Below are 23603 nucleotides of genomic sequence, written 5' to 3'. Positions count from 1 at the left end.
CAGTATCAACTGGTAGTTCTAGGTTTGCCATCTTTACCTGCTTTTGTTTGTAGCTGCACCTTTAAAAATCAGCTGTTAGATGAGTGAAGGGCATCCTGATACTACAGATCTGTTTTGGCACTAGTCACGGCAGTCTTAAACCTGGGTCAGTGGGGTTTTCTGTTGAGGGGAGGTGAGGATTTTGTTTGAATTTTGGTGTGTATAGGGGTTTACACTTCATGTGTGGATGATGCAGAAAGTACAGAAATATGTTGCCGTTCTAAGAGTTGCTCTGCAGGGCCTACTTTCTTTGCATTTTGTGGAGGTAAGAGTAGACCTTTAGGCTTACATCATACTGTCCTGTCAGTGTGTTAATCCAGGCATGCTTTGCATGCAATAGATGCAACGGGGTAAAGGTGTGTGGTGTTTCACATGCAAGGTGTTACACTAACCAGATTGCTTTTGTGAGGGGGGGCAGAGCCATGCTCAAGGGTAGGAAGTGGTATCCTGCAGGTACTTTCACTTTGAAAGAGTATTATGGGAGGTAGAGATTAAACTATTTCAGAAATTATTTTTGGTACTTGGAAACAAGATGTGTCTGTTTGCTTCAATTCTCTTGTTTTGTTTCTGCTCCTGTCAGCAATTCTCACTTTAATTTTGGGCCCAGAAATCTAAGCCCATCTTGGTCTTTTAAACTGCAGAAACAACTCCATGATTAAATGTGCATATTTTTTGATAAAAATGGTTATGAGTTTGCTCCCTGCTGACAAGCTATCTGGGGCATTGTGTTATATAATGCCTTTTCCATAAACAGTCTTACAAGTAATAGAGCATTAATTATTTTTAGCAGAGTTACATGTATATGCATTCTATTTTGCCACATCTAACATGCATGTCTTCATTAGTATATAGGCTATAGGAGAGTGTCTATACTACTTCTAGAGAGGGTAGTCTTCAGTCATTTTTGGTTTTTGGATTCCTATACATTTTTCACTGGCTGGCTGCTTAGCAAAACCAAATCAGATACTTATTCTTTTGTAGGGATTTATGGACCCACACAGTCTACATATTGTGCTGAAAGCTGTTGATCAGAAGATGAGTCTTGAGCTGAACTGGTGCTGTGACATTAGCTGTGTTACAGCTGTTACAACTTTCTTGTGTTACAATTTCGTGTACTTTACATTATTTCATTTATTACATGAACTGCAGTGTGTTCACTGCACTGCGTATTATCTTTGGACTATTTCCTGTTGAGCAAAATGCTTCTAATCTGAGGAATGATCTTTGTAACGTTCTCCAGTTAAAATGGGGGAAAATGATTGTACAGAAGATTATGTCGTATCCCTTCTTTCCACTCCAATTCGTAGAAGGTGGTCTGAAACCCTCTTAAATTGAGTGATAGGGTCAAGCGTAATGTATAAAAGCGTTTTGAATGTTTTCCCAATCGTGTTTCTCTCCTACTGAAAATGGACACCAAAAATAGAATACCTTTTCTAATGCTTTAATTGTTAAGTTCTGACGAAGAATGTGAAATATTCTTAAGCTGAATTTAAGGAAGAAAGAAAACTGAGGTGTGTGTGGCGTTTTTTTTTGTTTGGTGTTTTTTTTTTTTTTTTTTAGTTTCGGATATAGCAATTTAATTGTATTTTCCTGACATCATGCCTGATCGTCTATTTTCTCTTAAAGCCACTTTTTTGATAGCCAATATGTTGCTTTTTTTTGTTTCTGTATTGGCCATGGGACATCTTTCAAAGAAATGAGCACAGTGCAGAGGTGCCACAGCTACCGAAAGCTGTGTCGGCATTAGATTGGTAGATGGTGTAGTTTCATGAACTGGCTTTCAGTGCTGCACCAGTGTGAGTGTGTTGTTCTTGGATTAAGGTCTTTACTCTGGTGATCCAGACATTTGAAATAAGATTAAATTCTCAGATCTTCAGAATCTAACAGCTGTAGAAAAAGGAAAGGCAAGTATTTCAAGATCAGTTAACTCTGCAGGTATGGCTCATATTAAGAGCGTTTTAAGAGAACTATACTTTTATCTTAAAGTTGTGTAGTCTTGTGCCCATAGGCAGATTATCTGTATATGAAATAATTTAGAAACCTGATGAATCCTACTGAGACTTTGAAATATGAGAAAGCTTACTGGCTGATACTTTTATTTTCAGGTTTAATTTTGCTTGTGAGAATGTGCATGTGATGAGCATGAATATTTATTCAGCTTTTTAAATCCTAATTCTACCACTCTTAAGAAACAGTGACAGAAACTACTGTGGTTTTAGTATTAATAGTTCATAGAAAGAGGCTGGATAAATTAAATCACTTACAAACTCTGCATAACTATAATAAATGGTTTGATTTCTGTTATTTCTATTAATTTTGCTCTGTGGAGCAAATTAAGTTGCAATGATTTTCCTTAATTGCCATCTATTCATTGAAATTCAGTGAAACTAGTAGTGTAGAACCTCATCCTTTAGGTTCTGTTAAAGGTAGACAGATTTCTATGTTAAATGGTTCCCAGTCTCGTTATTAGAAACTTGCCTGTGTAGCCAAGGTAAAGATCAGAGGTCCTGATTATCTTGGAAGAGAAAACACAAAAAGAACAGTTACAGTCATTACCCTGCAGACATCAGACTTCAAATAATTTGAGTGCTTTGTTTTGAGGTAATGCAGCAAACAATGTTTATTTGCAAGACTCTTTTGCCAAACAGTTGTAGTTTGTTATGCATATCAGACTGTGGATTCAGTATTTTTGTGCTGTGTCTGAAACTATAGTAAAACTATTTACCTTATTTCTTAAGCCCAAAGTGGTTTTGTACCCAGTGCTGTTTACTGTTTTGTGGGGGTCTTCAATGTTAGCGATTTATAAGAAACTTAGAGACACAGAAGTTTCAATTTTGTAGTGTAAAATGGAAATATATTTTTGCTGCTTGCATGAAATGTAGTTGGAATTCAAAATTAATTTGCAAGCCTTCCTTACCAATAGCACAATGATGGTTTATTGGAATAGACTGCAGAGAAATAAAAAACTTAGGCAGTGGTAAAAGGGAAGTGTTTAAGACTCTGAAAAGATACTGTGTAATTTGCAATAGTGTGGTGTGTATTTATGTATGTATATTTTTTTTTTTTTAAGGAATAACAGCTATTGATGACATAGTTTACACTTGTTGTCCCATCTATTTTGCTAGGACAGATCATACTCTTTATGTAAAAATAATTATCTGTTAGTAGGCTTAAAACACGATTTTTCTTCTTTTTCCCCCTCTTTGCACCCACTTCATCCTGTGTTAACTGATGACCAGGACAAGACAGATGGCTTGCTTTAGTGGCCAAAAAGCCACTTTTGCTGTCATGGAGACTGTTTTTATATATATGTGTGATTTTTACTTAACACTTGAAAGTGAGGTCCTTAATTCTGCCCTGTTGCTGGAGTATCTAAGTTGGGGTAATGCCTCAAAAACCTTACACTTCAACTATTTATTGTTCACAGTTAAATGAGAGGACAGATAAAGGAGCTCATAATTGCTAGAAAGTAATTAAAAACACAACTTTCCTTTTGCCAGTGGTCCTCTCTGAAGCCTGTTTCGTTTCTTCTTGGTTATCACTTAAGGTTTCTCATGAAAGGTTACAGGTTTGTTAGTACTTCCACTTTCCTGTATTTTTAATATTGAGATCAGATATGAAGTCTGTTTTGAGTTACAAGATGCATATGATAGGCATGTTGTTCTTCAGGAATCCAGTGTATTGAATAGCTCCAGTAGAGACTGGGGAATTGGAGAAAGAGACACACATGAAACTCCTTGGAAGCTTACAACGTCCTCTCCAACTCGCTACTCAGGGACGCTTGATCATCCACATTCTGGAAGATTTTTGGGAAACAGAAGCAGATTGGTGAGAATTCTTAATGTGTAATACTTAAAACAAAAAACCACAAACAATAAAAACCAACAACCAAATGGGGTTTTACCGTCTCAATCTGAAGACCTGCTAGGAGGGGCTCACTGTAGTGTTTCTAGGTACGTAGATGTTACTAAGTCAAGATGGAGGGAGAGTATAGAAGATAGCGATGGTAAGAGATTATTCAGAGGATGAAAATAATAATCGTAATGTTTATTAGTTATACTAATAGTTAAGAAATAAATCTGAAGTGAGAGTGGTTCTGCAGGTATCCATTTAAAAAGAAAAAAGGAGGGGGTCATTACAATCTCATACATGTTGTAGTCCTACAGATGGCAAAATTAACATTGTTTATACTCAGCTTGTTCCATCAGGTGTATCTAGGGAGTTTGTTTTTTGGATGGTACCAGCTTTGTGAGTTAACACAAAGTTTATGGTTTTGGAGACCTACTTCAGAAAACTTAGTTGTGGAGGAGCAGTTCATATCCTGTGCTTACTTACATGCTGCTTACAGCACTCTGTGAAAGAAAATGGAGGCTGAACTGTCACCTGACTGAGATCCAAGGCTCAGGCCTTCACAGCCTGTCTGAACTGGGCTCCAGAATGTGCCTTCCTAACTCCAAAAATAAAGTAGTTTGCTTCTTTGGCATGCTTATGCACTCTAGAGTGACAACAAAACACTTTCAATTGCACTAGAAATATTAAGATGGGAAGAGCACAAAACTGTGAAGGTGTTTGGCGGGAAGACCTTGTAAGGAAGTAAACAAGTGAAAATTCTGATCGCTTTCAAACTGAAAGATGTTTGGGTACTTGAGAATGCTTGCACCTTAAATAGGTGTTAGGTGTTTGTTTTCTTACTGTGACTTAAAGATGAAGAGCTTTGAGATAAGTTGGGGGAGAGAGGAACTAGTGTGGAGAGTTGGCCTTCAGGGGAAGTTATGATAGGTGTCTCTACATAAAGTCGAAATGCAAACGGTGGCTTTAAGTGGCCTAATCTCTAGTTAAGATGGTGCTGTAGAGTTTTCAAAATGATACATTTTTTTTCCCATTAAGGATAAATTTTCTCTTAAGTTCTAATGCAAGTGAACATTGCTGAAGACACCCTGAAACTTACACTTATAACAAATGATTAGAAGATAAGTTATATATTAAACAGATGATTCACGAGGGAAATTAACCTGGCTTTGTACTTGGTTTGTAATATTAGTTTCTGTGTCCCCACATCTGTCTTTCCTGATGGGATAAGAGAAATACTTAGATACTTAGTTTTAAAGAGTAAAAAGTAGTGGCATAAGCTTAGTAAAAAACATAACAAAATAAAACACAACTATAATATCTGCTCTGATTTGGTTGATCCTTAAAGGATCTTGGTTGTAGATACTTTCTGGGAGGACCTACAGCTCAGTTGAGCTTTTCGATTGATCTCAAGTTTTTTTTATATTAAAAAAAAAAAAAAATTCAAATAGAAGATGAATACCTTGCCTGCAAGTAACCAGACTAATGGCTTTATAGATTCTCCTATTTTTTTCTTTTTAGTACTAGTTTCTGAAAATTCTTATTTCAGTGCTGTTCGCTGCAAAAATTGTTTTGTACTCATTCTTTACTCTGAACTGTTTCAGTTGCACCTGAGCTTAACGTAATCAAAATATGTCTGGTCTAAACAGCTTACTACAAGCTAGAGCTGACTCCTTAGCGGAGTATATTTTAGGCTGGTAAAAAATAAGCTCGATTAGTTAAACTATTAAATAAAATAATGAAGCTGATTGGTTGGGGCCATTTCTGGACAGCAAAACTGTGATTCCTTGGTGATCTCTAAAGCTATATTTGATAATGTTTATAGCATCTTACAAGTTAGGAATGTCTTTTTTCCCTGTAAACTACATCTGTCTATAAAGGATAATGTTGATTGTAATAGAAACTGGCTTTTGTTGGTAGGACTGTCTGAGTAAACCTGGGAATACTGATCAAGAGCACAAGTATAAATCCTGCATTATTTTTAAATAACAAGGCTTTGTATTTTAAAGTTGTTTTTTACTATTTTTTGCCTTACATTATGTACGCTTTTGTTGAGTGTAAGTACATTTGAAATACTGTGTCTGAAACTCTTTTTTTAAAAATGTTATTTCAGTCTACATCATCTTCCTCTCATTTTACATCTGGGTGTTATGGTGAGTCTGAGAGAACTCAGGGAGCATATTCAAGACTGCATAGCCAGCAGCGAGATACTGATTCAAAGAGACCTAAGCTATCTTGTACATCTACCTCGTCTGTGAGAAGTAATGGCTTGACTGCCTTTTCAGGTGAGAGTTTGATTACTAAAGCTGAGTTATGTGAAAATTGCCTGAATAGTAAGATCAGGTTTTACCAAGTTTTAAAAGACTTGCTTAAAATATTATGTTTTTATTATTCTTAAATATTAAAAACCTATGCCTAACAAGAGTGCATTCACACGGATGCCAGTATCCAAAGTACTGAGAATGCTGTAAACATTGTCTTTTGAAAACCCAGTTGTACTCATGTCATTTAAAAATTGTTACCTGTACCTATTCCATTTGCAGTAAAGCTGAACTTAATTAATATGTCTCAATTGATTAAGATTTCAAGGGAAGAATGAGTGCAGCTGCTGTTACTTCATGAGTCAAATTGTGTCTGTAAACCTACGTATGCTAGGGACAGCAGAAAGGAAATCTTTACCTTATTTAGCTCTGTGTTCCAAGAAACACTGTGTGATGGGTGGTTAGAGCACTGTTGTTAGGGGTCAGGGAAGAAAGTGTTCTTTTTTAGCAGGGCCTAAACTCATTCTATAGGCCAGGCAAAAATAAATATTTTATACTAGGAGCTCTTTCAGTAAAAACTGACATTTTCATTAAAGCTTTAAATAAGTATGTGATACTTGGGTAAATGTAAGTTAAGCCGTATGCTGATGGAAGTCTAAAGGTCAGGAAATAATGGTCAAAAACATATTGAAAATATTTCTAGAATGTTTTGAAATAGACTATTTGATCCATTCAGTTTACCTTTGTGAGTATGGATCAATGTTCTTTTTATATCTTGTGGAACTACGCAGCCATCCAGATAAAAGTTAATAAATTCTTGCTCTGTTAATGAAATGACCACCATTAATATTTCTCATTATGGTGTAGGACCAGCTGTCTTTCCATTGCTGACCAGTGAATGCTTAAATTTTGATTTATAAGTTAGCAGTAAAACAAAATCAAGGTGGATTTCTCAGAGCCATTGAGGAACACTTTTTTTGGAACAGGAGTTTTGTTCACAGCTGAAGTATGTAGAGTTCCCTATTTAGTTGTTGAAGCTGTTAGCAAAACATAAGATCCCTTTTTAAACTGAAGTGTTTTACTCTGCAATATGTGCAAGAACAGTATTAGTCATTGTTCTTAAAGTTGTGTTTGAGCTTCAGCAGTCTTTCTGGGAGATAAATTTTAGGCACAGTTAAGAAGCATCATTAGAATGGCAGCATTTACTAAATCTCAAGCTGCTGTTTTGCCATATTATGAAACCTGTTTAATAACTAGCTACCATTAGAAAGCAAGATGCTATTTCTCTTCCTCCTGTCCTGTATGAGTGTTAACAGGTCTGACTCTTCACAAAAGCATTATTACTTTTTTTTCCTGGTTTAGCTTTCAGAACTAACTCACTGCAAGATTAAATAAGTGCCAGCAGAGTGCTGCTTACTCTTGTCTTTATGTTGGCAGCTGGCCACTTGATCCAGCTTAGTGGTATTGTTAAACTCTCCCTTGATATAGTATAACAAGAATGCATGCATAAGTACTAGCTTTAATGGATTTTTAAATGATTACAAAAACTGGGGATTTATTTACTTTTTCTTTCTAGATTCCTCTTGGAGGTACAGTAGGATTCCTAGATCTTCATCAGTGATGCTTGGCTCCCTTGGAACTGAGCTGGTGAGAGAGCGAAGAGAGTTAGAAAGAAGAACGGATCTGTCTGTTAATAATCTGGTGGATCACAGCTACAGAAACAGTGACTTTTCATCTTCAACATGTATGTATTGTACAGCTGAAAGCTTATAAACCTATAGGTTGCATGCCTGTTAGTTTCTTCACATGTTCTTTAATATTTTCTTCAAAACACAAAGCCCAAAGATCTATGTAATTTTAAGGTGTCCTTTTAAATGAAGTTGGTTGGCCACTTTCCATGCATTGGCTAAACTGTCAAGGGATATATGAATGGTCCAGCTTGTAGATGCATTCAGTCATAAGAAAAAGGTATGGGTGTTTGCCACTGTAACTGTGTGAATAGTCAGTAAACCTCTTTTCTTCTTGTTCGTCTTAAGATCTCTTTGTATTTAGGTATGAGAAGAGAAATAATGTTAATTTGACTCAGGAAAGAGTTTTCATGAAGATACCCATGTTGTATTATGTCTTTCCATTTGGGTTCCTGAGTGGTTATTAGGTAAAACAGCTAGACCACTGAAAATAAAAATTAATAAACACATACTTTACATGAGGTGAGAGGTTTGTTCCATGGTAACTGCTAGGACTAGTATGGACTTCTGCACTGTCATTTTCACTTTTCATTTACAGTGTTGTGGCCTTCTAGAGCTGTTTTGAGGGAGGCTCGTCATCAGTCTTGATTTGCCACCTTTTGCAGGTGCAGTAGTGGTATTTTATAATGCAGGACTTTTAAAAAAAAAAAAAAAAAAAAAATTACCATTTTTACAAGTATAGAAGAAAAGCAGAAAAGATAAAAACTAGTTCAAGATTTCATCTTGCAGTCTTGCCTTACCAGAGGAGTATATTTTAATGTCATCATGCTCTACATAGCTTTAGTAAGTGGACAGTTGGAGTTTACCTGGTAGAGCCTAATGCAAGAAATGGATGGGTGGTTGCTTTGTACTGTCCATGCTGCATTTCTAGCAGTAGTGCCACTGTTTAGTGTTAGCAAAACAACTCCCAGCTGTGTTCCCGGCTGTGTAGTCAAAACCATATGGCAGATGCTTGGCATCTGTGCAGATGTTTCTTTAGTTGGAGTCTGCCAGCTGCATAAACCTCAGCTTCAACAATAAATGGTGATTGCAATGCAGAACCCATTAAAAAAACCAAAACAACACCAAAATTACAAACATGGAAGGCTTCAATGCATAGAGAAAGCTTCTGCCTCCTACCTTAATCTACCTATGCTTGTTAAGTAATTAACATATTGAAGAAGTTTCCCATCTTATGAACTTAGTGGGCTTCAGCTGCTCTTCTTCCACCTCTTCTCCGTGGCACCCCAGATCTAGCTATTTAAGGAAGGAGACTAGCTGATATTAGCCTCCTCAGCTGCTTCGTATAATGTCAACTACAGTTCAGCTACAGTAGAATTCTTCTCTGTGTGTTGAGGTACTTACACTGTATTTACAGAAAATATGCTTATAAGAATCATAGAATGGTTTGGGTTGGAAGGGACTTTTAAAGACCATATAGTCCAACCCCCTGCCGTGAGCTGGGACATCTTCAACTACGTCAGGTTTCTCAGAGTCCTGCTTGAGTGTTTGCAGGGATGGAGCATCTACCACCTCTCCGGACAACCTGTTCCGGTGTTTCACCATCCTCATCATGAAAAAAATTTCTTCCTTATATTTAGTCTGAATCTAACCTCTTTTAGTTTAAAGCCATTACCCCTTCTCCTATCGCTACAGGCCCTGTTAAAAAGTCCCTCCCCGTCTTTCTTATAAGCCTCCTTTAAGTACTGAAAGGCGGCAATCGGGTCCGCCTGGAGCCTTCTCTTCTCCAGGCTGAACAATCCCAACTCTCTCAGCCTGTCCTCACAGCAGAGGGGCTCCAGCCTTCTGATCGTGTTTGTGGTCTCCTCTGGACCTGCTACAACAGATCTGCATCTCTCTTGTGCTCACAACTCCAGAGCTGGATGCAGCACTCCAGGTGGGGTCTCACCAGGGCAGAGTAGAGGGGCAGAATCACCTCCCTCCACCCACAGACCACTGGGAAGCACTGGGTGATCAAATGTACTCTTAAAAAGCAGCGGAGGACACAACAATGTGGTGGTAGTTATCTAATTGACTACAGGTAATCAAGGTAATTGGGAAAGCAGATGAAATTACAAATCAGAATGGTTAAACCCGATTGTGCTCAAGCCAGTTGCATAGCTGAACATGTGAACTAACTTAGTTCTTGCATTTCTTTGATAAAAGCAATAGCTAGATAACCCTTTCAGGCTGGACCACTGGAATTACAGTATTTCTACGTTATTCTTTTTATTTTTGGGTTCTTGGTTTAAAACATTGTTGTACTAAGATACACATCTAATTTAGATACTATTTGATTTCTGTTATCCAAAGTCAATAATTTTATGCTGCCTGTAGTATTTGTAACAGCAGCTCTTGATGTTCTTATGAGAAGAATAAGGGTAACTTCTTGAAATAGATGGGGAATATGCTTGGCTTTATCTGTGCATTTGTTTCGGGTGCTCTGGTGTCTGCCACATTGCTGAAATTTTTATTAACCCATCTTCCTCAGTCTATAGGCAGAATGGACCTTTAAGTGAAAAACAGTATTGGGTATAGTTTGCTGGTTTTAGTTCAGATGCTGTTCTTATGTAACTTCTGACAGATGGTCAGAATTTTCATATTTGCCTATAAGAAAGAAAGTTGCAGCTTGATAATCTGATGAATTTGGGGGTAGTAGATTCCAAATGGATTTACCAGAATGAAACCAGTCTAGGTTTTAGTTTACCTTTAAAATTATGGTAAGTAAATTTAAGCAAACTATTGTTCTGGAATCTACCTGCCAAATTTGAAACGCTTTTGAGTAAGTATCATGAAATCTTGAACTTCTGTATATACACTTCCGAGTTATCCATGTGGAATGTAGTAATCAGAACACTTTAGAGTTATCCATTTGGAATGAAATTAGAGCGCATCCTGTCATAGTATTTTCCTCTGCTTTTCTGCAACAGATCTTGAAGGCAGGCCTGCCTCTTCATATGCAGAGGGAGCAAGACCAAAAGAGAACTCGTTAAGCACTTTGAGGCTGAATGCATCCATGAACCGCCAGTTGCCTTCTGATCATCAGCCATCTTTTTTCAACAGAGACTCTAACATGAGCTCTTCAAGATCCAACTATTCTTCAAGACAAAGGAGAAATGAATTGGAGTCTCCCCAGAGGAACATGCAGCCAACATTTTCTCTTACTGCCATTAGAGATGAAACTCCATCCTCAAGTAGTTCTGAAAGGGTTTTATCTTCTCAGAGGTCATTGAATGAGGCTGCAGCTGACAGCGAAGGGAGGCGCACAACCAGACAGCTGCTGTCTCGCTTAGCATCTAGTATGTCATCTACGTTTTTCTCTCGAAGGTCTAGCCAAGACTCACTGCATACAAGATCATTAGGCTCTGAAGAGTCAACGGTGGTCCCAAGAATTCAAGCTTCTAATCTTTCAAGCAGTAATGGAGCTGCAACTCCAGAAGTTCCAGGACTTCAGGCATCTGAAACTTCTCAGGGATTTAGTTTTCTTAGACGAAGATGGGGTTTATCAGGAGTTTCACAAAATCATAACTCTGATTCAGATGGGGAAAGTTACAGACCAGACTCTGAAAGTAGGAGCACGGGATCCTGGTTATCATCGTCTTTGAGGAACAGATGTACACCTCTCTTTTCCAGAAGAAGAAGAGAAGGAAGAGATGAATCCGCAAGGATCTCTACCTCTGATACAACTGCTAGATCACAACATATCTTCAGAAGAAGAGAGTCAGGTGAGGAGACCTCTCTTGAAGCATCAGATAGCCCTCCTCGGGCTTCTGTTAGCAGACCACCAACACCTGCAGTATCTGGTATTCCTTCAGCTACTGCCTCCCCACCAGATTCAGCCCACAGTAGGAGAAGTTCTGGAATTCTGCCTGGTTCTCTCTTTCGCTTTGCAGTGCCTCCAACATTAGGAAGCAGTCTATCTGACAATCTTATGATAACTGTAGATATTATTCCCTCTGGCTGGAATCAGTCTGATGGACAAGAAAGCGTCAAGTCTAAAATACCGCCTTCAAGAGATCCAGAAAGACTCCAGAAAATTAAAGAGAGGTAAATTAGTATGTTCTTTCGAGATAATAAAATGTACCTGACTTAACAGGAGAGGGTCTTCTGTAACCATGATGTTTGAGGGAAACTTTTCTTCAGAGAAGACAGCAACTGAGTCTTCTGTCACCTGCATTCTCACTTTTGTCTTTAGAGAAACTTGTTTTAATCCTTGTAGGTTTGAGAACAGTTTGATGAATGGAATTGTCATTATGAAAAGTCTTACATGAAATGTGTCACAGCGTTTGTCGATATTCCTTCCTATTCAGCCTGCTTTTAGAAGATTCCGAAGATGAAGAGGGTGACTTATGCAGAATCTGTCAGATGTCCTCTGCAAGTTCTGACAACCTTTTAATAGAGCCATGCAAATGCACTGGAAGTCTGCAGTATGTTCACCAGGAGTGCATGAAAAAATGGCTACAGTCCAAGATTAATTCAGGTAAAGCAGACTCTTGACCAAGGTAGACCTCCAGTTACATTAGGAGGCTTATCAGGAGGTTTACTCTTAGTAATATTAAGGTATTTATTTGAAAAGCTGTTGGAGAGAAACAGCAGCGTGGCACTTCCAGGCTTATTGTGTGCCTGTGCAGCTTCTCATGTAAGTAGTTCCAACAACTGTAATTCAGACAATTACATTTTTGGGTTTGCCTGCTAAGGTGTCAGACAAACTGTCATTGCAGAAGTGTAACTTTAGAGCTCCTCTGCCACTTTGGGTGGGTTTGTCCCCCATCCTTCCTCGTGCACGTGATTCTAGTTTTAAGACTTTTGTAGCCAGGCTGACTGTAGCAGAGTGATAGGAATTTGAAAATCCAAAAATGTTTTTCTATTGTAACTATACTTAAATACTTATTTTTTTTTTTAAGATAGTAACTCATTTTCAAGGCATTTACAACTGCTGGTTTAAAAAAAATTACTTCAAAATGCATACTTTTTTTTTTTAAGAAATACTTCAGAAAGAGCACACTGTACAAATGTGTTTGTAACAAATTGATTGATCAGTTTATAACTAAGTTATCTGCAGTATTTCTAAGACTTAAAAATAGGTGGCTTGGTAGAAAGCATGAAGATCATGGAATACTTTTCACCAAAGGAAGGTGCTTGCATCTCTTTACTTTTTTTATGCGGTATCAGAGAAGGGATGTATTAGAAGACTAAGCCTGTAGGAAAAATTAATTTGAAGTATTGAACTATAAAAGATATAAATCCATCGTAAACTTGCTTTGTTCATCTTGTTGCTTATAGAATTCATAGAATTGCCTAGGTTGGAAGGTACCTTTCAGATCGAGTACAGCCATCAACCTAACCATATAGCTTGCAAAAACCACCACTAAACCATATCGCTAAGCAAAACCATATCGCTCAGCAGCTGAAGCAGCTTGTTTTAAACCTGATACTTTAAGGCAAAATCTTACTCTGGAAAGAACTTTAAGCTATTCTGGTATATTTATTATTATTTTTGTGTAAATTTGGATTACACTATAGAATTCAAACAGCCCAAGCAACAGTTTTTTGCCAGACTTCCGTACAGAGGCATGTGGTGTCCAGAACTAACATAACGCAAAATATGTGGAGCTGGATAAAGAATAAATATTCGGTAGCATTTAAGTTCTGACATAAGCAGATAGTCACTACATTCGTATTAGAGCCTTTCTTTTCTTTGAACCTTGCTCTGCAAAATAAAGCCAAGAATTAGTTAAAGTTTGTAATGCTTGTATAATTGTGTCCTATGTTATGGATTGTTGCAACTTGACACTGACGTTCCCCTGCCTCTCCCCACCAGGTTCTTCTTTGGAAGCAGTAACAACTTGTGAACTGTGCAAGGAGAAGTTGCATCTGAACATGGAAGACTTTGACATTCATGAACTCTATAGGGCACATGCAAATGAACAAGTTAGTATATTTTGCCTAATTTGGTAAGTGTTGGTTTGGTGCTGGGAGGGTGCTCTTCTTTAGAGAAGAGAAATGAATCTCCTTTTCAGGATGGCTGTTATGCACATGAAGTAACGTCGACATGGAACAGATTTCTCTCCTCAATATTTAGACAAATTCTATCTTCCTGTTGTGCTTCATATAGATGAGATTTCAGTAAGTGTAACACATCTCTTAGCTTTTTCTTAGTTGCAGACTTGTCATCTAGCATTGCAGTCCAGTGTCTCTGCCACATAGGTGCAGTGCTAGTATGAGTAGATTGAATTTCACATTAAGCCATGAATTGTGTTTGCCTTTCGCTGTTTTTTAACGCACTTAAGCAGTTTGTTTTAAATATACCATTAAAGACTACTTTTGTTTCATTAGTGGTAGAAGCTAACCTCTGTTCGAACAGCTTCCTGCTGCTCCTTCAAGTCCTTTCCTAAATTAAAAATAATTAAAGGCCTGTTAGAATCATAGAATTGTCTGGGTTGGAAGTGACCTTTAAGGTCTTTGAGTCTAGCCATTAACTTGACACTGCTAAAACCACCACTAACCCATGTCCCTCACCACCACGTCTGCTCGTCTTTTCGATACCTCCAGGGGTGACGACTCAGCCACTTACCTGGGCAACCTGTTCCAATGTTTGAATTAGTGTTACTCTCATTATCTTAGAACTACTGGATTGTGTAGTATTTAAAAATGAATAAATAACAAAAAGCTGGCATTATTTTAATGAATTTTATTCAGAGGGTTTTCCTTATTCTCTGGGTTGTATTCTCTGAATATAGAAAGACTAATGAGATTTGCCTACCTCAGAGGTTGAAAGAAAATACAAAGTAACACCAGTTTTGGAGCCAAACATCAACCTCTAATTTTCTTACTATTTAGAGTAACCCCTTTTCTAGTTACTGTCACCTGGGCCAGACTGTGAAAAGTCTTTCTGTAGAGTGCCATCATCTTATGTTTTAGCACTACTGATTGTTGGTTGCTGTCACTGCAGTTTGGTAGAAATAAGAGCTTTGAAGCTTTTCCTAAAGAGTTGATTCTGTAAGTAATTTATCAAAGTACTTGTAACACCATAAAGTTCTTACAATATTTCCCTTTATTTTGGCTTTCTGTAAAGCGTTGGAACCACTGAAAAGAGATCAGCAGAGTTTGTTGGTTTTATTTTCCCCAGAATACTCTGATTCTCAGATTCCTTTTTGTGAACTAATCATGCTGACTAAGATTTTATTTGTAGGACTCTTTCTGTTTATCTTCAAGGATAACATCTTAGATCTGGGGTGGGTGGGAAGAACCAGAAGTATAAATAGCTTTTCAGTAATTAAAATATTTTAGTATTGCATTTCCTTAATTCTCTTGGAAGAACTAGAGATCAAATGTATAATGTTTCCAGTAAAAATTAATTCTTGTTCTACTTCTTGAATTGTATATGCAGACACATCACTGACATTCTGAATGTCTCTTTTGTTCTTCTTTAAGGCTGATTATGAATTTATCAGCTCTGGTCTCTACCTTGTAGTGTTGTTACACTTATGTGAGCAGCGCTTTTCTGACATGCTAGGAACTGCAAGCGAGGCCAGCACACGTGTCAGAGTAAGTATGCAGTGATTTTTATGGCAGGAGTTGCTTGTTCAGAGAGCTTGGAAATAGATTGTTACCTTGAGCAGCCTAGGAGCTAGATACCCAAGAAGCATGCTTATTTAACAAATTTAGGTCTAAAATGGTTTCGACTTGTCAATGCAGTAACACCATGTTTGATTTGAAACTGAAGGTACTACTTTATTGCAGTTACTGTGTTGCAAAATCTTTTTTTTTTTTTTTTCAAGGTTGTCGGTAATTTGTTGGTTTGCATGTATGTTGTCATGATTATTGTGAATTTATGCAAAACTCCTTCTGTACAAAACATGCAGTTGAAAATGTTGGACTACCTTATTTGATTAATTTTTCTCATTATGCCAGTCTGTATTGCAAAGGTCTAGACCTTGTAATGCTTATCTGCTGAATTGTGCCCACATATGCACTTGAATATTACATTCTGAAACTGACTAGCTATAGTATGATTTTCTGGCATTAATCAAAACTCTTAGTAGTTGTACTTGACTGGATTTTTGTCACTTAAACGGCTTGGCATAGAAATGCAGTAAGTATACATTTTACTGGTAAGAGATCATCATAGAAAGTTATTTCTGCGTGGTGATTCATTCAGAAATCCTGTATTCTATACGTTTATTTGATACTAGTGCTCTTCGTCAACAGAGCCTCCTGAAAAGCTAATTTTTTTTTTTTAATGGCATAGAAAGAATTAACAATATTAAACTTTTCCAACACTTACTGGAATGGTTGGTAGCAGGTACTAGGCCTTTGGGGTAGAGGCAAGACTGTGCTCTAATCTTTTACCGTATTAGAACAGTGATCCTCTTTTCTGTACGTATCTAATGTAGAGCTTGTATTCCATAATCCACAAATGAATTGTCCAGTTTTCTCTGCTATGAGTGTAGAAATATAAAAGACGTATATTCTAGTAGTAGCCAGCATCCAGTACAGTTTATTAGCTTGAGTGTATTGCAGAAATATGTTTTTACTGTTTCTTTTTTCATCAAAGGCACCACTACGCAGTTGTGTGACACTGCATTTTAAACCAGTGAGAGCACTGAGGCATGTTTGATACCGAGTGTGCAACGGAGCTGTGGAAACTGTAGTGTTATATATTGTTGTTTCATTTTAATTGGTGTGTCTCAAGATCTGGACTGTCTCTGAAACAGTGATGTAGGTTGTCACTGACAAAAACCCACTTGGCTGAGACTTTTGAAGTTGCCCAAGGAACTTGTGTTCCTAGGGATTTTGGCTTTGTGTTTTGATACCATGTACTTCTAACATTAAACTGCCACCATTGCCTAACGGTATTCCTGCTCTTCTTATTTACAGTTAAAATCTTAAGTGCGTTTTTCATTAACCTTATTTAGCCAGCTGGCTCTGTTTTGCTATTTCAACGGTTAAGTAAATAAAATAGATCCAACTAATGCAGTCATTACGGATTATGTTTTTCTGCATTACAATTTCTAGGAACAGTTTCAGTAAAACTGGCACTTGTTTATGTGTACTACTTTCAAAACTGATGTGTTCTACAAACTGTAGAACAGGAAGATGATGCCACTAATTGTTACCTGAACCATTTGACATAAAGCAGAAGCTGAAAAAACTGTGCAATAGCAATTTGAAGTCTAATGTGTGGGGATTTATATTAAATTTTGTATTGATTTTTGTAAGTTGGGCAAATGTGTTAGGATAACTGACACCTGGGATGAAGCTTTGGGATGTAAAAGGTGAAGAAAAAGTGAAGAAAACTTTGCTAACTTGTTGCAAACTTCTGCAGATAACTTTGCAACTTTTAAACTACTTTCTCTCTGCCTTGTTTCTAGTTTATTAACCTTGCAAGAACTCTTCAGGCACATATGGAAGATATTGAAAGTAGGTGCTTCCCCTCTTTCCCTCCCCTCCCATTAGATCAACTCAAATGAGTACAGTCCTCCTTGCCAAGATTCATAATACCAGACAATTATTGAAAATTTGACTTTACCCGGCAGTGCTTTTTCCATTATCAGTAGAATTATTCCAAGGGGGAACTGGTTTTAATTCTCCATGATTAATTTCCCAACAGCATAGAGTTGTTCAGACCACAGAAGTGTCTTCTGCAAGTGATAACAAGATTCCTTACTAGTTACAGTTTGGTTGTTGTAATTCTAGTAGTACATGGTTATGGAATTGGTGGTGACTCTCAGGCTGTAGCCTTTTACCTGAGTCCTAGTAGAAAAGAAGCATTTAAAGTTGAATTTCACTGCACTCAAATTACCATGCTTCTCTTGCCATTTCCTCTTCTCCCCTTTCTTTTTTTCTATCCACACACACTTTTTGGTTGTTTGTGTTCCTTGATCACTTCAGGAATGAAATTTAACTGTTGCCAATTTTGGCAAAGGACTAGTCTACTTTTCACCTAATGGCTGCTTCAGTGTGCTTAAATTCAAAAGTATATGCTGACTTGTGGTAAATGGATCCTGAATCTAAGTATTATTTGAGGGCATGATGAATAGGCAATAGAAGTGTAGTTGATCTGTCTTTCCCTTTTTTTTTTTAAATATGAATGTCTGTCAACATTCGAAGTTTGTGTATAAATTTTCAGTGCATAGGAGGTATTTGGAGTACAATAAGGAATGCTCTGTGTGTGGAAGATTTTTAGTTCAAGGAGCAGATATTATTTTTTCATTCAGAGCAGAACAAGGTGGACTTCAGAATTTATTCATAAGTTGTGTGCATTGTTGGAGTAAAAATTAATGAGGGCCATTTTACACAATAATGTAATCTATATTTGATTCAGGCTTTATCTGACTTGTAGGCGAGGATTACTGACTTCTAGATTTATTATTGATGCGACTGTAGTTACATTTCTCTTCTAAGAATTGGAGAACTGAGGAGACAGACCACGTGTCTTTCTGTGTTCAGAGATGGAAGAAGTTACTCGAGTATAAATGCTTCCTTTACTGCAGAGTTTGCTTAAGAGGACAGATTAAATTCCTGTTACAGACAAGCTAATACTTTACAAACATATTGTAGATGTGTGTACTGACTCTTTAAATCATAGTTGACAAGTGTGTATTTGTCTTTTAATTCAGCTTGCAACAGCAAAATCCTGTACATACTATGTGGGCTTTATGTTCATTTTGCATATGCTGAAAGAATGGGGGTGGAGAGAGGAGCTGCTTCCAAGTAGGCGTGACTTAATTACATTACGCGACATGTATATAAAATTTTAAAGAGTCTTCCTGTTTGTTAAGACTGCTGAACCTTCTAGACATTTTAGTATCCAAATTGTTAATTTTGTGAGTCATTTCTTTCCCTTGTGTTGGGTGCTGCTGTCATGGATTGAATATATTCTCCTCTGACTACTGTTGGAATTAGCCACTGTAAACACTACATAAAAGTTGAATCTCTGGCGTAATTAAGTTTTCTTCCTTTTATTTTGAGGAAGAACAGCAGGAGGACACTGCATTTTGTAATGTCAAGTTTTGATTTGAAAATGCTGTATTTTTCAGAAATGAGATGCATTTAAAAATTAAGCCATGTAATTATACAAGGCTTGGGCAGGTATTACAATCTGCTGTTTAATATTATAAAATTACCTTTATTTCCACTACACATCTTAAAGTGCTCTAATTTCACAGACCTCTGTCAAGGCTTCTGATTATACTGTGTTGTTCCAACAGCTTCTGAGGACGATTCTGAAGACTGATGCTGGTAGAGCTTTCATACTGCAAGAGAAATCGAATTGCTGCAGAAATGCTGAACTGGCAAGAACAACATCAACATGCATTTGTTTTTTTTCCTCTCCTTAGTAAAAAACGCATTGAATATTACTGTAGTTTTTGAACTATTGTTGAATTCAAAATCAACTGCTGCACAGTAGAACTCAGCGGACTTGAGAACTACTCAGCATGTGCAAGGATTAGATAACTATAAAGCAACTTCCCTTTTTAAATAATGAGGACGATGTGCTTTGTTTTGGAAGACATCAGATTTTGAATATTTAAGGAAGCTATATATCCCTTTATGTTTCCTTCTTACTGTAGTCAGATTTCTGGTTTTGTCTATCAAGTTTTCTCCTCTACTGGCACTAAGTGGTTATAGTGGATTTCGGGGTGAGGGTGGGCAGGGAGGGTGGGGATGTCCATGTACTTAAAAATAGGTTTTATTTGGGTTTGTTTTTTTTTTTTTTTTAAATGCCTCTGTTGCCACATCATATAATAACCAATTGCTTCCAGTGTTAATGAATGAACAGGAGGATGAGCAAGATGCTGTAGAGATTGTTTGGGTTTTGGTTTATTTGAGGATTATTATTTAACTCAAAAAGCAATAAGAACTTGCAGTGGTCTTCTAGTACTTAGCGTTATTGATGGCTTTTTTTATGTACCGATTTGGAAATTGGAGATTATATTTGATATTATGTGGCTGTTCCTTTATGGAATATTGCAAGTGTAAAAACTCTTGCATTTCAGCATTCCTGGCAGATATGCAACTTGATAAAGACCTAAGGTTGTTTAGTTTAATCAGACTTTTTTAGATCCCACCTTCACTGTTCAAAGCACTGGTTATCAATGTGTTTTCTAGTGTTGTCACTTCTTTATAAATAAAGATGATAGAGGTATGCATCTCTACTGGTATTGTCCACTTTATTTAAACATGGATATCTACCAGAACTTACACTTGAAAACTTAGAAAGCTATGCTCTGTGGTATATCTTTAATAGCATTTGTAAATTCTTATGCAGATATTTGTTTCTGACCATTTTTGGATTGAAATGCTTTATATGAATGGTGGTACAATAAATTGACATACAAGTATTGGAATTGTATTTGCTATAAATATTTATGTTAGCTTTTTTAAATACTGCAGTAACAATGTATCTGCAAAGAGCACAGTATGTTAAAATACCTTGAGTTTAGTTTATTGTTACAGTATGTAAAACTAACTTGTGCAGAAGGAAGGATGTGCCTTAAGAGCTGAAATGAACTCACATAATTTTAAGAGTTAACTTCGCTAGTGTTACATGAGGTGGCCCATCATCTCTAAGACTTGAAAGAAAATGGAATGCTAAGGAGATTGTACATTTCTGTGCTCATTCTGGTAACCTTAGGCATTGGGTATTCAGTGCCAACGCTCAGAAGTATCGTTCCAGTAAGTAGTTGAAATACAGCTCTCTTTCAGACATTCATTTGAAAAGTGAAGGTCCAGGCATAGGTGAAAATGTTTCTGACTCACTTCTGAAGAAAGTGAATTCAGGTTTATAATAAAAGTTACATGTTTAATCCTTTCTGAGTTAGTTGGTGTAGCTTAATAGAACTTTATACAGTGAAACAGAGAGTATTTCATATGCACTTGGTACATTTAGAGTTACAAGCATGAGTCTGCATAATAAATCGGTGACTTGAAGGATACTTTAAATTTTTTTTTCTGTCATTGTAACAAATAGCATTCCATGGAGGTGAGTAATTTAAGTAGCTGCGGTTCCACGTACAAATTCAGTTCAAGTGAATTGTCACTTTGTTTTCCTGCAGCCTCTTTGAGCTCCAGAGCAAATGAAGGAGTGATGAGGGAATGTCATGGTGGAATCGGTGAAGAGCAGAGGGTCTGACTGCACCAATTGGGAAGAATGCTTCTGCCAGCCCCAGCTGTCTCCCCTGAGGAGAGCTCTGCCTTGCAACCCAGACCCCCCTAGCTATAGAACGGCAGGGGCTGGGAGCAGCCACGGTTTGTTTTTTTCCATATACTTGTGCTGAGATGTCTATGTCCATGGGAGCATCTGTCTGTGCACGCCCCCGTGGGTCCATACAAGCGTGTGTGTGTCAACACAAAGCATATACGTGTTCATGCAAGTGTCTGTGCAAGCGTGCATTTGTTTTGCTTGATGGTGTTATCTCATGCCTGCACCACGTTCTCTCCCTAGGTTTGGAGATGTAGGGAATGGCCACAGCCTGTTGGTTCTAGCTGTTCCCAGGTGTACCTGACCCTCAGTGGTGGGCCCAGATCTCCCCAGTGAAGCCAGTGATAACAGATTCAGGTGTGGATGGCATCATGCCATGGATGGGAATTAACTTGAGTGCCTCATCTCATCCTGTGGCCAGTTAAGAGCTGTGGGATCAATAGGGCCCAAAGGTGTTCCTCAGTGCCATTGTGAGTCTCCCTCTGATGTCCTTGGCACCCTCAGGTGGAGATGCTTGCAAGTGTCCATCCTGGGGTTCTACAGCTGCTTCTGTGTTGGAGGTGAGGGAAATGTCTAAATCCTAGATAATGAACTACGTGCTGAACTCTAGACACAAGGCTGTGAAACTCTCTGTGGGCTTTGTAACCTGTGCCAACCAGGGAGGGTTCAGCTCTGTGCTCTCATCTGTGGTCTGGATTTGATGTGGTACAGCCACCTCGCATAAAGGTGTGAGCGAGCTAAGAGCTATGAAGATGTCTTGTGGGGCTTTATTCCAGAGGTAGGGCACAAGTACAGACAGGTGAAATTGGGGCTTTTCCTCTCAAGTGCCAGAGCTGAATCCTGTCCCTGAAGGAAAAAGAGGGTGGGTGGTGGGTTTGACAGCTACTTAAATTTCTTGCCTCATCAAGGGAGGCAAGTGGAGGCAGTGGAATAGCTCCTTGGATGTCACAGGCGAAGGGGGAGCATGCTGGCACCGAGCTGTGTGATGCACTCAGTCCTGGGTGTCGGTTATGTGCATTCATTAATAAATGATTACTTTATTCTTTCAAGTCATGTCCATAAGATGGGGTTGCCACAAAGGTGACCTGGTGAACATACCGACAAAGATATCTCCCTGAGATGTCCCTGATAAGCTCCGTCAAAACATCCTTAAGGAGGAGAAGTTGGCAGGACAAAAAAAACAACTTGAGGGGTATAGGACAAAGAAACTATGATAATGAACTGACCATCTCGGACAACAGGAGCGAGGAAGAACTATTCCAGGAACTGATGTCCTACACCCAGGTGTGTATCCACAGCAAAAAGGTATAAAAAGTAACTTGCTACCTTACCTTTCTGCACTGCCACTGGCTCTTCGCAAGGGAACCAAGCTCTGGTTTTAGCAGGAAAGGTGTCGGTCACAGGCAGCCCTGTATCGCTGTGCACAGGTATTTGACAAGTCTTGCTTGTTGAAGTAGAGGCGTAGTTCTTGCCTTTCAGTCTTGATGACAAAACGATCACGGTTTCAGGGTACAAGAGCTTTTTGACATCAAAGCAAGAGGAGAGCTAGATGTCTACCAGCACTGTATTTAGGCTGTGTTGCTGACATTAGATTGTGAGCCAGGAGCTACGTAGAGGGGTCTGATTTAAACAAACCGACTGGTGAAGTGATTGTTTTAAGGAACCAAACGGGGCAGCTGAAGACACTGAGCTGTGTCAGCAGAAGGGCCTGTCCAATGCGTCGCTATTGCAGGCAGCGAGTGCGGCGGTGACGACACAGGAGGGGGGCAGAGCTGCCTCCTGTACAGAGCCGCCATGGCACTGCCAGGCCTCTGCAGCTGTCTGCTGAGGTGTCTGCTTCACCAACGTGCTGCTGCTGTCCCCAGTTCATGTCTAATTGCTTTGTGTACTCAAGGGCAGGGTGATAAGTAACATTGTGCAGTGTCTCTTATGAAAAGGACAAGCTGGAAGCCTTGTGCATGGGCATGATGAGGAGGGCAGGTTGCTGAGAGCACAGAGGGGAGGAAAGGTGCAAAGAATACAGCCAAGCCCAAAGATCATGAGCGTATCACTCACTTGCTGATCTGCCACTTGCATCTGGTCCTCTTGGATGCGCTGTTCCCAATAAACATCACTCTCCCCAAAGCAGCTTTGCGTTTCCTCTTGCCTGCCTCCAGGACCTAATCTGTGTTGACTTATTTTTTTAAAATCTCTCACCAGCGTGTGTGGAGTCGCTGCTCTCACCCCCATGGTCCTTATGCCACACCCAGACCAATACAGGGATCCCTGAGGCTCGCTGTGGTGCAAAACCCCCAGTTCTACTGGTTCTTGGCCCTCCATACCCTGCCCTGTGTCCCATGGCCCTGCCCGCCTGCGAGCCTCAGCACTGCCTGCCCCCCGGGGCTGCAAGTGCAGACAGAACAGAGAGAAGGAAGCCCTGCATCCCACACCCTGCTAAGTAGTTCTGGTGCCCAGCAGGACTAGAGCAGTCTGAGAGTGGTCACTGCCCATCACCCTAACGAGCACTGACAGAGGGATAAT

The 23603-nt window shown here is 38.6% G+C and overlaps 1 protein-coding gene across 8 annotated transcripts in view; it reads left to right on the top strand.

The window, feature by feature from the left end:
• Positions 1-23603, top strand: part of MARCHF7 (membrane associated ring-CH-type finger 7) — a 29384-nt gene extending 5781 nt beyond the window's left edge. For 2 of the 8 annotated variants that reach the window (XM_054208267.1, XM_054208269.1), the window contains exons 2-10: positions 3709-3867; positions 6002-6173; positions 7726-7893; positions 10807-11923; positions 12187-12356; positions 13698-13807; positions 15311-15424; positions 17251-17299; positions 19090-20817. In XM_054208267.1, coding sequence (XP_054064242.1) covers positions 3709-3867; positions 6002-6173; positions 7726-7893; positions 10807-11923; positions 12187-12356; positions 13698-13807; positions 15311-15424; positions 17251-17299; positions 19090-19115 — 2085 coding nt within the window. In that variant the 3' untranslated portion in view covers positions 19116-20817. The other 6 variants (XR_008467626.1, XR_008467627.1, XR_008467629.1 and 3 more) reach the window with 6 other exon arrangements.

Source organism: Rissa tridactyla, chromosome 7 (genome assembly GCF_028500815.1).
Source record: "Rissa tridactyla isolate bRisTri1 chromosome 7, bRisTri1.patW.cur.20221130, whole genome shotgun sequence".
Taxonomy (NCBI): Eukaryota; Metazoa; Chordata; class Aves; order Charadriiformes; family Laridae; genus Rissa; species Rissa tridactyla.
Note: the sequence above shows the minus strand (reverse complement) of the source record. Positions and strands in the feature narration are given on the sequence as shown.